We start from the raw sequence: 12,601 nt of genomic DNA on the forward strand, positions 1-12,601 counted from the left end.
TGCGATCGCGCGACCCTGCCCGTGAGCAATCTGCCATCTCATCTCTGTCAATGATTGCGGAATGCTTGTAAACACGTGTATTTGTTTTAACAATTTATATAATTCTTTGTTATCAATACAGCACAATGGTAAAACCAGGTATACGTTCTTTCCAGTTCTGTAAAAAATATTATAAGAAATTATTTTTTTTCTGATCTAGATATTATTCCTAACCTCTACATTTTGCAGGAGGTAAAATTAAATATCCAGGCAAAGCCCCAATTGACAAAGAGAAATTAGCAAAGCATGATAGAGGAGAAGGAATTAATTTAAAGGCTAAGACCAGTAGTGTTCAAACTAGAGTCCATAGACAAAGACTGAGAGTAAAAGAACGAGTAATAGAACAGACAGTGGAACAAGCTGCACGTACGGAAGTATTGCTTACAGAAAACTATGGTTTCCTAGATGCTGATGCTGGTGAGACAACGACCCAATTCAAACAAAGCGAAATTGCTTCTAGTGTTGATATTACAAGCGCTAAAAAGCATTTTAGATTGAACTTACAGTTTGGTCCCTATTATATGAGGTATACTAGAAACGGAAGGTATTTAGTTTTGGGTGGAGAACGAGGACATGTTGCTGCGTTTGACTGGGTCACAAAAAAATTAATGTGTGAAATGAATGTAATGGAGTCCGTACACGATGTTACGTGGTTACACATAGAGACAATGTTTGCTGTTGCTCAGAAGGATTGGGTATATATTTACGACAGTCAAGGAATTGAGATTCATTGTTTAAAGAGAATGAATGGAGTGACAAAGTTGGATTTCTTACCTTATCACTTTTTGTTGGCTAGTGTTTCTAGAGAAGGATACCTCGCATGGTTGGATGTATCCATTGGAGAACTCGTTGCTCGATATAATTCAAAGATGGGAAGATTATCAGTACGTTTTACCATTATAAGTATAAAATTGTTTATATTCTTAAAATAAGAAGTTGTATATTTTAAATAATCCTCTTTTCTTAAGGTAATGACACAAAATCCAAGTAACGCAGTTCTGTGCGTTGGGAATTCGAAAGGTGTCGTTTCCATGTGGTCACCAATGTCTCAAGAACCGCTAGCGAAGATGCTATGTCATAAACAAGCAATTAGTGCCTGTGCAGTTCATCCACATGGAACTTACATGGCCACTTCCTGTCCTGATCGTTCCGTAAAAGTCTGGGATGTACGACAATTATCGGGGCCAGTGCGTACTGTCATTCTACGTTCACCAGCCCATCACTTATCGTATAGCCAGCGTGGATTACTGGCCATCGCAACTGGCAATGTTGTTGAAACCTACAGGTAAATAATAATTGATTTTTATGGAAACTTAAACTGTTGTACGGAATCTAATACTGCTTTTATTTTTTAGAGATTATGATAATTCTATCAAGCCGTATTTACGTCACAGAGAATCTTGGAAAGTCACAGGAATGCAATTTTGCCCATATGAAGACGTTTTAGGCGTTACTACCGAAAAAGGTTTTGTTTCTTTATTGGTTCCTGGTTGTGCAGAAGCGAATTACGATGCACTTGAAGCAAATCCATTCCAAAGTAAACAGCAGAGACGTGAAGCTGAAGTAAAAGCACTTTTAGACAAGATTCAACCGGAATTGATTACTCTTGATCCAGCCGCTTTAGCCGAAGTTGATGTTCCAACATTAAAAGACAAAGTAGAGGCAAAGAAGAAACTTTTGGTAAGAATTACGACTTTTCTTATGTACTTTACTTAATGAAGACCAAAGTCTGTATTTTTTAACATATTTTTCTTTTCCACAGTATATTAAACCGAAAACGATTGACTTCAAACCACGGAAAACAAAATCTAAAGGCAAAGGTGGAACCGCAAAAGTGGTTAAAACTAAAAAGATCTTAAAAGAGCAGCGACGAAAGGTAAGTCCCATATTTCATTTTATTTTCGTTTTTATCAAACAATTATTATTATCGATAATTTCCAGGAAGCCATTGAACTTGCACAGGAAGTTAAATCTAATGAATTGGTTGAACAAAAGAAGACCAAAAGAAAAAATTTCGGCGTGTTGGACAGATTTCTACCGAAATAAAATGTATCATTTTAATTATTATATTTCATTTTGTGTATACTTCATAATAAAACAGAATTATACAGATATAAAGACAAGTGTTTCGTTCGAGCTTTGAAATCCTATTTGAAAACAATTGAAAATCGAAATAAGTAATACAGGAATTTTACATTCTGGGAATGAAACACTAAAACATTTTGTTAACGTCTTTATTGCAACACAGTTATAAGAAGCAGTAGCATCTTTAAAAATGTCATAAATAGGTTTGTTGCAGGAAACATTATTTATTTAAATCACTTATATATACTCTGCACGAGTGGTGCATTTTATACGAGTGCGTGAAAGATGTGGAAGGATTTGAGTGCGCGAATGCATGCTAAAGATTCAGAACTACAAAGTCGACTCACAGACTGATTTTATATAATCGAGGAAGTGAAATTGGCAATATATAATGTATGAAATATATTAATCAAGATATATTAAGCGATACTACAATAGTTCTTTTTTAATACAGTAAAGCGAATCTATTAAAACGATTAATTTTGGAATAGAGTGCGAGTAAATTCGATATAGTCCAGCGCTCCCGTAATCGCTCGCTCGGTTTTCGGGTCGACGTAAGGCTTCATTCTAGCTACACAATAATCGGCCATTTCCTTGGTGAGGTTCTGAAAAGCAAAAAAGTTCAAATGTAATAAAAGACAAAAAAACTGAAACTTAATATACGTAAAGTACAAGTTAATGCAAAAAGTAATTTGGTTATACTAACCGCATAAAGTTCATCCTTCGTAACGTAAGGTCGATCGGCAGCTGTAATTGCTCTGAAAGCATTTTCTATCTCCTCGGAGCTCTGGACATTTTCTGTTTCTTTGCTTATCATAAACGCCATGTACTCTTGCAAGGACACGTATCCGTCTCGGTTCGGATCGACGATATCTGTGAAAGACATTTTTCGTCAGGACATTCAAAAATGATAAAAATGATACAAAAAAAAAATTGCAGTGCTTTAAATGCTTCGTTTTCCTCAAAGAAAGTCACGTTACCGAGAATGTTTTCGAATTCTGGATCGGGTTGTCCTTCCTCCACCATTGGTAGGTCGTAACCGAGTGCTCTCAGGCAGGATTTGAATTCTTGGTGATTGAGCCGGCCACTCTTGTCCTTGTCGAAGTGTTTGAACATCATCGAGAACTCCTTGAGCGCATCTTCGGACACTCCCGACTGGTTGCGAGCTTGAATTTGTTGTTCCAAGTTATGTTGCATCCGCATGCCTAACTGATCCAGCTGATCCCATTGTTGAGCCAGGCCAACTGTACTGTGTTCGGTGTACCGATTGTCCAAGATTAAGTGCTCCTCGAGGATCGCACCCAGATCTTCGATCTTCTTCAAGTCTTGACGGCGAGCTCGTACCTCTTGAGTTTTTCGCTACGAAAGAAAATCCACACATGGCGTATATATTCACGAACTTCATATAATATACCTAACCAAAAACGCAAACTACCTTTGTGGCTTCCAACTGCTGCTCGAGCGATCCAGAGCCCTCCATCATAGACGTTCTGCAAGTTAAGAAATATCATTTAAACACTGTTTCTTTTCTAATAGAATATTTTATACACATTAAGGGGATGTGAAAGTGGCAACTGCGGGATCAATCGTTCATGAAACTTTTCTCCGAATTGAAGGTACCGAATCATTTCGAATGGTTTCAAACTTTACAACGTAAATTTGGAGATTATAAGGAAGGTTTTGACAACAATGCAATTTCATTTTTTAAGAAAAAAATTTCAAATTATTTACAAATTTTTTAAATTGAAATTTTACGCGTGTCAGGATTTTCCTTAGTCTCTATATTCACATTGTAACGTTTGACACCTCCGAAAAAATGTTCTATATATACAAATAAAACTAACGTGACCAAACTTAAAGAAAGAGCACAAACCTCGTCTCCGCTAGCCACTGATGGAATGCATTGGCATGTTTAGCGAACTCCTTCCTCAACTTGTCGTTCTCTTCCTGTCGTTGCGCCTCCTTAGCAAGTTCGACGTCGCGTTCCTTGATGATCTTCTGCAGGTTCCTCCAGGTATCTTCGAGTGCCTCCATAGTGAACCAAGTGTAAGGATTGGGCCCGACGTTGAAGTTCTTAATCTGCCTGTCAAGAGCAGCGAGGGCCTGGAAGTCAGCCTCAGCAGAAGACAAACTAGCTTGGAATTGGGCATGGGCTTCACGAAGAGCACGGATCTCCTCGATGCTGTTGCACCGTACTGGATCTGTCAAATCCTCTTCAGCATTCTCAAACCAGGAATTAAAAGCCGAGGCCTTCTTGGCGAAGGTAAGATACAGCTCCTCGATCTGTCTGAACTGATCCTGCATACGTAGAAGGCGTTGCTTCCTGGAGTGCGAATCTGCAAGGAGCTTCTGCCACCGAGCGATGACATCACCATGGCGTTTCTGGATACTGGCAGTTTGATCATGACCAGAGCCAACGAGCATCTCCTTCAAGGTGGTGATATTCTGAATGCCCTCATGCTCAAAAGCATGAAGTCCTGCATCAAAAGTCTCCTGCTTGGTGAGCAAAGTCTGCACAGTAGAGAGATCCCTTCCAAACTCCTCGGAACGAACATGTGTCTCCTTATCAGCGATCCAGGACTCCACAACATCAGCCTTCCACATGAACTGTAGATAAGCGGAATTGTCGTTCAGTCTTGTCTTCCTTCTAGCTGCAAGTGCGCCCAGCTGTTCAAGCTTGTTGCGCAGCTGGGAGCATCGTTGGCCGATCGAGTCGGCGCGATGATTGCCAGCCTGAATGAGAGCTTCGCCAGCATTGCAAATGTCCTTGCAGCGTTCTCCATGTGCCGCGAAATCGGTCTCGAAGGCGTCATGCTTTTTCAACAACCCCTGAACAGCTGCCATGGTGTCGCCATAGTCCTCAACCGAAAGGAGCTGCTGTTTTTCCGTGATCCAGGCTTCCTCTTCTTCCACCTTGGCGAGGAACTGCTGGTAGGTCAAAGACTCCTCGAGTTTCTGCCCTCTGTTAGCTGCCAATTGCTTCAACTCGGCCCAAGCTTGGTTTAGAAGCTTCAGGCGTTGCTCGATTTCAGGTACTCCCAGGTTCGAAACGTCCATCAGTTTTTCACCCGCTTCTTGGACCGCCTGTATAGCTGGCTCGTGACTGCCGAGTTCAGCTTCCAACCTCTTATGCTTCTTCTTCAGGTTCTGCACTCCGGTCAGATCGCGGCCGTAATCGTCAGACCCAACGAGAAGCTTCTTTTCCTTGATCCAAGACTCTTCGTCGGCGATGTCACGGAAGAACTGATGCAAGGTGTTTGCCTCGTTCAGTCTAGCCTGGCGATGTGCTGCCAAGTTTTTGATTCTTTCATATCGTTCGTTGATACTCTGACGCTTCTCCTGTATACCAGCAGCATCGAACTGTCCACTTTCGATCAACGAATCAGCCTGAGCGTTCATGTCTTTGATCCTCTCCTCGTGCGCTTGAATGTCAGCTTCCACCAGCTGATGCTTCTTCATCAGGTTCTGCACGGAGGCTAAATCTTTGCCAGCATCCTCGGAGGTCAAGAGACTTTCCACCTCACCAAGCCAGAAGTCCAGGTCCTTCACAGCTGCGATATAGGTGCGCTGCTTGTTGGCCTCCTTCAGTTTCATAGACTTCTCGGTTGTCTTCTGGGTAAGGTACTCCCACTGGTCAGCGATGGATGCCAGTCTAGCTTGAACTGCATCTTCCGATCCGGCACATTGATGCTTTTCTATCAAGTTTCCTCCCATGGCAAGGACGGACTGAATTCTGTCAGCGTTCGCTGCGAGCTCCGCTTCGAAGGCTTGGTGCTTCTGGTGCTTCGATTGGATGTTTGCCGGATCTTTGTAACTCTCTTCTGTCGCCAGCTGCAACTTCTCCGCGATCCAGTTCTCCATCTCGTCGGCATCCCTGGAGAACTGTTGCAGAGTCTGCGACTCGCCCAACTTGGATCTCTTCTCGATGAGAGCATCCTTGAGATGTCTCCATCGGTCCAGCACTTGACATCGTCTCTCGTCGATGGGCTTTGCAGCGTAGTGCTCGGCAGCGATCAGCTGATCGGCGAGAGTTTGCAAGGCTGCAATTTTTTCCTCATGAGCATTGATTGCTTTGTCGAAGTCCTCGTGTTTTTTAATAAGAGCCTCCACGTTGTCGGTGCTATCGACAGCATCTGCGCTGCTCAGGAACGCTTCTCTTGCACTCATCCAATTTTCAGCTTGCTCACAGTCTCTGCAGAACAATTGCAGCTCCAAATTTTGGTCCAGCTGCATTCTACGTTGTATCCATGCTTTTTCCAATTCCTGGCGTGCCTCGGCCATTGATTCAAGTTTCTCTTGAATTTCTACGCTAGCATAATGACTCGACTGCAGGAGCTGCTGGCCAAACAATTCGAAGGCCTGGAAGGTGCCAGCTCGAGCATCGATCTCCATTCGGTGTTCCTACAATCATAATTATTGAATTACTCCTTTTTTGTACTTCAGCAGTCATAATTTCCTGAATTCATATAGATAAAACCTCTTAGCGAAAATTGTGTAAGCTGTCTCACTTTATATTCATCTTGGCAGATATTGTTATAACGTAAGCAGCAACACAATGCAGACAATACACGAGGCCACTGTATGCGAACACTGTTAATTATCATACTATTCAATGTACATTCACGATATAATCTACATACATCTTGTATTAAAGGCCTTTGCGTAAAAACTTCACAGTATGATTAGTGATATCCTGTGGGCGCAAAAAAAAAAAACTGTTTCATGCTCGAAACTTTTGTACCTCTGGAAGAACGCCATATCGTGCGTCTATCTCTGCTCTGTGACTCTATAATTTGAAGGGTTTGTGAACAAACTGTTGCGATACGGTGTATGAATCCTGAGTGATTACACTTACAGTTCTATGTTTATCCAACTTACCTGATGACGTTCGAGCAACGCTTCGGCACCTGTCACATCGGATGCAAGTTCCTCGGAAGCCACAAGTCCCATCATCGAGTTGATCCATGCCATCAGATCACGGTAGTCACTCAAGAAACGTTGCAGGTCATAAGAATCGAGTAATTTTTCCTTTCTGCTGTTGGCCTTGGCGGTCAGCTGAGTCCACTCTTCGTTGATTTCCTTTTGCTTAGCATAAGTTTGTTCGGCAGTGTCAGGATGAGACTGCATCAACCGATTAGCTGTTTCATCCAGTTGCTTGATCTTATCTCCTAAGGCAGCAAGATCTCTTTCGAGACCTTCGTGTTTACGTTGCAGAGCCTGTACGCTGCGCAAGTCTTTGCCAAGATCATCATTATTAAGAGCTGCATCTTTCTCACGGATCCAGTCCTTAGTTTCATCAACGTCTCTATGAAACCGTTGTACTTCATGGGCAGAACCTAACTGACTTGCACGTTCGGCAGTAAGAGTTTGAAGACTGGACCACTTCTCGTTAAGATCCTGGATTTGGGTTTGAATTTTCACAGCTGCCTCGGTCTGTCCCAGACTCATCAACTGCACTGCGATCTCATTCATTTCAGCAAGACGCACTTCATTGGCCTTGAGATCAGCCTGGAAGTCGTCAAACTTCTTTTGCATTACTTCCACTTGCTCCAAGTCCTCTCCAACGTCTTGAACCTGAGCATGGTTTTCCTTGTCCTTGATCCACGTAGCCAACTCTGCAGCTTCTCTCACCAACACATAAGCCTTCGCAGTTTCATTGAGCTTATTTTGACGTTCTCGTGCCAGATATAAAAGATCATCATATTGGGCTTGGATTTGAGCTTGTCTTGCGGCAATGGAACTCTGTTCTCTAGCCAGATTTTGTTGCGAAGTAGTAAGCCCTGCTTCAGGTTCGACTCGTTTGACGTAAGCTGCAGGTACGAAGCCTTGCCTATCGTTTACTTCTACTTTCCACCAGTCTTTATTGTTGGAATTCAAGAGAGTCAGCGTGTCACCCTTCTTCATGGAAACCTCCCTAGGTGACTTCTCGGCATAGTCATAAAGAGCAACAACGCATTCTTTACCTGCAATATCCACAGTTGGTGTCTCCTGTTGCCTGCAAGCTGCAGCTTGCTCTCTCAAGGCTGCAATTGTACTAGCAAATGCTTCAAGATCACTAACCAGAGCTTCGTGTTTTTTCAACAGAGCTTCCGAGCTGTCTTCATCTTTACCATAATCTGCATTCATAACAATGGGACGCTTTTCCTTCATCCAGGATTCTGCTTCGTTGGCATCTGCAAAGTATTGATGAGCTTGTAAGGAATCATCCAAATCGTTCTTACGTTGACGAGCCTTTTCCTTGAGTTGACCCCAATGCTCGTCAAGAGCTGCCAATCTTTGGCTGATTTCTTCAGCTGCGAAATGGCCGTCTTGTAACATTTTTGATCCTGCCTGACATACAGCAGCGACTCTGGGTTCGTGATTGTTGATTTCAGCCAAAACTGCTTGATGCTTCTTCTGTAAGTTCTGGACTCCAATAAGGTCACGTCCACGATTAGTGCTAGCTGCGACAGGTTCCTTTTCCCTGATCCATGCTTCTTCGTCTTCGATGTCTCTAAACAGTTGTTGTACCTGTAACGAATCCAACAATCGTTGTTTCCGAATGCTCATCGGTCGCTGAAGAGCCGAGTAACGTCCTTGAAGTTGTTCCTGTTTGGCCTTAATATTCTCAGCATCAAAGTGTTCAGATTTGACAAATTGTTCGGCAGCTTGGGCAATGCTCTCAATTCGGTCAGCATGGGATCCCACGTCAGCTTCCAAAAGAGCATGCTTCTTTTGCAGATTTTGAACACTGGTCAAATCTTTTCCATAATCTTCAGACATTAGCTGTCCTTCAACTTCGGACAGCCATAGTTCGATGTCCTCAACTGTCCGATTGAACTGTTGTTGCTGCGAAGCTTCTTGCAATTTTGTACCCTTCTTCTCAGTTGCATGATCCAGGCTGTTCCAAAGTGCAACAATTTCATCCGTGCGCGCTCGAATACGATCACTGGCATAGTGATCGCTCTCAATAAGTTTCTGCCCAGTCGATACCATTTCTTCCATACGTGTCTTGTTGGCATTGAGTTCCTGCTCGAAATTCTGGTGTTTCTGCACTTTACCGTTAAGATTGGTGGGATCTAAGTAACTGTCATCAGTGGCAAACTTTAGTTTCTCATTAACCCAACCCTTAGTTTCATCGCAATCTCGTTCAAATTGTTGCAATTTGTATGCATCTTCTAATCGCTGTCGTCTCTGGGCCGACTTCTCCAAAAGAACAGCTCTTCTCTCCAATAATAACTGACGTCGCTGGGCAACATCGTCAGCTGCATAGTGTTCTCCTTCGATTAGTTTTCCGGCGAATTCGTCCAAAGCTTTAATTTTCTCTTCTTGGGCAGCAAGAGATTTGTCAAAGTCTTCGTGTTTCTTAATTAAAGCTTCTACGCTGTCCAAAGAATCCCCCAAATCTTCGTTAGCTAAAAATGCCTCCTGTTTTGCCATCCAGGCATCTGCTTGCTCCGTGTCTCGGTAGAAAAGTTGTAAATCCATGCATTGCTCATACAGAATGCGCCTTTTCTCCCACAGTGTTAAAAGAGATGATTTATCCTCAGCCAAGGAATCTAACTTCAGAGCTACTTCATCCGCAGCATAATGTTTTCTTTCGAGAAGTTGGTTACCTGCCAAAGTCGTAGCATCAAAACTGTCAGCTCGTGCGTCAATTTCTCCCTTGTGTTCCTGATGTCTTTCAAGCAATGCTTCTGCACCTGCAACATCTTTAGCCAATTCATCCGCTGAAATGATGGCACGCATATCATTCATCCATGACACTAAGTCTCTGTAATCGGCTAAAAAGCGATGAAGATAATACGATTCATCAAGCTTGAGACGGCGTTCTTTTGCTTTAGCAGTAAGACTCTCCCATGATTGCAGAATCTCATCGCGCTTCGTTTGAATTTGTTGCGAATGATCGGTTTGATGAATACCGGCAAGGCGATCTGCTTCTGCGCTCAAAGTAGCAACTTTGTCTTCCAAAGCTGCCAAGTCACGTTCAATTCCCTCATGTTTACGTTGTAGTGTTTGTACACTGGCAAGGTCTCGACCAAAGTCATCGGAAGAGAGAACAACATCTTTCTCGGCAATCCAAGCCATTGTTTCATCGGCATCTCGATTAAATCTTTGGATTTCATGAGCTCCAAATAATTTCTCCTGACGAAGAATTGCAAGTTGTTTCAGTCGCTGCCAAGATTCATTAAGTTCCTCTTTCCTGCGAAGGATAGTGTCGCGTTCTGGGTGACCATCAAGTAGAAGTTTATCCGCAAATTCATTTACTTCCGTTACTCTGTACTCTTGACTGGCCATGTCCTTCTGAAACTCATCGAACTTTCTTTGCAGCACTTCTACATGTTCGAGGTCATGACCAAATTCATCAGTGGTCACAAACGCTTCTTTGTCGTGGATCCAAAACATGACTTCATCGCAGTGACGAATGAACTGAACGAGAACCAATGCTTGTTGCAGTTTCAATCCCTTATCAGCTAATCTTGAAAGGAGTAATTTCCATAGACGATGTAGTTCCTCTGTAAATAAAAAAGTATATGTAAAGAGTTCTAAACGTTAGATCGCATTAGAATATTTTTTAACTATTTACTGGGATCTTACCAAGTCTTTTACGAATAACGTCACTTGCAAAGTGGTGCTGTGCGATCATTTCAGAACCAGTGTTATCTAATAACACAATGGCATTGGAATGTGCTGCTACCTCGGCTTCGAATGCTTGGTGTTTTTGTATCTTTGCTTGTAAATTGGTAGGATCCTTAAAACTTTCATCCGAAGCAGCTTGAAGCTTCTCATAAATCCATCCCTCAAGTTCATCCGCATCACGCTTAAAGTACTGAAAATAATAATGTCACTCAATTTATCTTTTGATTTTAAGAAAATCAAAGGAAATCCACCGGATACCCATTAAGACTAAATCGTTAAAATGGTTTGACCAAGCGTAGCAATTGAAGAACCAACGGATCCATAAATACATTACATGATTGGAATTGCATAAACGTCATTGACATTAATCCAAAATATACCCTTCAATGCTCTCAATCGTAACACTGTGTGATTAACAATAGACATCTAATTACCGAGGTCAGAAAATTAGAAACATTGGGTACCTGAAAGCGTCGGGAGTCCTCGAGCTTGTCACGCTTATTTCGGGCCTCAGATTTGAAGTTCGCATACCGACCAAGCACTTGTTCTCTCCGCTCTTTTATATCCTCTGGATTTTCCAGGATTTTAACCTCCTTTGGCGTGATTTGATCCATCGCAAAGGCTTTCTTCACCGCTTAACGAGATCAAGTGTTGTCTTGCGAGGACCAAGATGGCTGCAGGGTGTGGCAAAGTATAATCTCAACTCTGTCTGGAAAACCGTTACGATTGACGTAAATGTACAGTATTATTTTCTACAGTAGCATGCTTTAGTTGTCTTAGCAAATTTCTACAAAATCCACTAAAATAATAGTAGAACACTAGCTGACCTAAATTGTGCTTCTTCCCAGCGACCTCTACCTTATCCTGCCGCACTGTGCCGCACTGTCGCAGGCGTCTGACTCATCCATTAAATTCCACAACATTCCATGGAGGACTCGAGTAAAGTACTAACTGTGCGCATGTGTTCATCGGTAAATACGTCCGGTCGACGCATGCGCAGTGGACGGCGCTGTGCTAGAGTCGGTCACTCGCGAGCAGCAAAGTATGCCGGATTGCCATTCAATAGGTGCAGCAACACGATGTTTAATTAACAATTTAACCATTAAATTTCATTATATTCCATGGAAAATCCAAATGAAAATCCAAACCACTAATTGTACGCGATTATTCATTTATTTTGTAAATACGCCCGGTCGGCGCATGCGCAATAGACGGCACTGAGCAAGTCGGTCACTCGGATGCCGGATTGCCCTTTAATAGGTGTAGCAAGATGTTTAATTAATGATGTCAAAAAATTATCAAGACGAATTAAAGTTCATATGTTGCTTTCTAGGGACTGTAATTTCTAAGTTTAATATAGGTGTACTAAGATTAGTTTTACGAGTTTCCACTAATCTCTAAAGATACCTTATCTGTATTTATTCGGCAGGTTCAGGGTGGGTTCCTCCAATATGGCCGTAATTTATCTGTTTATATAGTATTTATCTAATTAATTAGTTCAACAGAAACGTCTTATCAGGAACGGCAAGTGCCAAAATTCACGTAAAAATACTTAAATTATCTTCTAGGTCATTTCGTTAGGGTGACTTGATCTTGGGTTTAGTTATCAAAATATGGAAATGTGATAAACCCAGTGATGTGGATCATACTTTTAATTGACTGTCTCGAAAACACCGTTTTTAATAAAGGGATTGTTTCAGATGTGGGATATCATTCGAATAAATAAAATTTATATTCCCTTTTAATAATTATGATTAAAATTATAATGATTTTGGGAATGGATTAAGACGGAGGGAAAGAGGTTTACAAAGGCATGCCCGGGAAAGTTTGAAACGTGAAAGAATAATATACGTTATAA

General features: G+C 42.0%; 2 protein-coding genes across 4 annotated transcripts; one reads left to right on the forward strand and one right to left on the reverse strand.

Annotated features, from left to right (window-relative positions):
• Nucleotides 1–6: 6 nt before the first annotated feature.
• Nucleotides 7–2,141, forward strand: LOC105697021 (WD repeat-containing protein 46). The gene is made up of 6 exons (XM_012419956.2): nucleotides 7–138; nucleotides 229–923; nucleotides 1,008–1,324; nucleotides 1,395–1,719; nucleotides 1,802–1,915; nucleotides 1,981–2,141. The coding sequence occupies exons 1-6, from the start codon at nucleotides 126–128 to the stop codon at nucleotides 2,083–2,085; spliced, it is 1,569 nt and encodes a 522-aa protein (XP_012275379.1). The 5' UTR covers nucleotides 7–125; the 3' UTR covers nucleotides 2,086–2,141.
• A 321-nt stretch (nucleotides 2,142–2,462) lies between these two features.
• LOC105697046 (spectrin alpha chain) lies at nucleotides 2,463–11,670 on the reverse strand. Of its 3 annotated transcripts, none has more exons than XM_012420010.1 (9): nucleotides 11,571–11,670; nucleotides 11,208–11,448; nucleotides 10,702–10,933; nucleotides 7,003–10,619; nucleotides 3,998–6,525; nucleotides 3,560–3,614; nucleotides 3,105–3,483; nucleotides 2,831–2,997; nucleotides 2,601–2,729 (listed from the first exon to the last, which is right to left on the reverse strand). In XM_012420010.1, exons 2-9 carry the CDS (start codon nucleotides 11,355–11,357, stop codon nucleotides 2,601–2,603), a joined length of 7,257 nt encoding a protein of 2,418 aa, XP_012275433.1. In that variant the 5' UTR covers nucleotides 11,358–11,448; nucleotides 11,571–11,670. The 3 variants fall into 3 exon arrangements, with proteins under 3 accessions (XP_012275434.1, XP_012275433.1, XP_023287499.1); XM_023431731.1 differs by having other exon boundaries at nucleotides 11,208–11,452; XM_012420011.1 differs by lacking the exon at nucleotides 11,571–11,670 and having other exon boundaries at nucleotides 2,463–2,729; nucleotides 11,208–11,357.
• Nucleotides 11,671–12,601: the final 931 nt, after the last annotated feature.

The sequence above is a fragment of the Orussus abietinus genome, unplaced genomic scaffold, assembly GCF_000612105.2.
Source record: "Orussus abietinus isolate OABI.00-Male unplaced genomic scaffold, Oabi_2.0 scaffold153, whole genome shotgun sequence".
Taxonomy (NCBI): Eukaryota; Metazoa; Arthropoda; class Insecta; order Hymenoptera; family Orussidae; genus Orussus; species Orussus abietinus.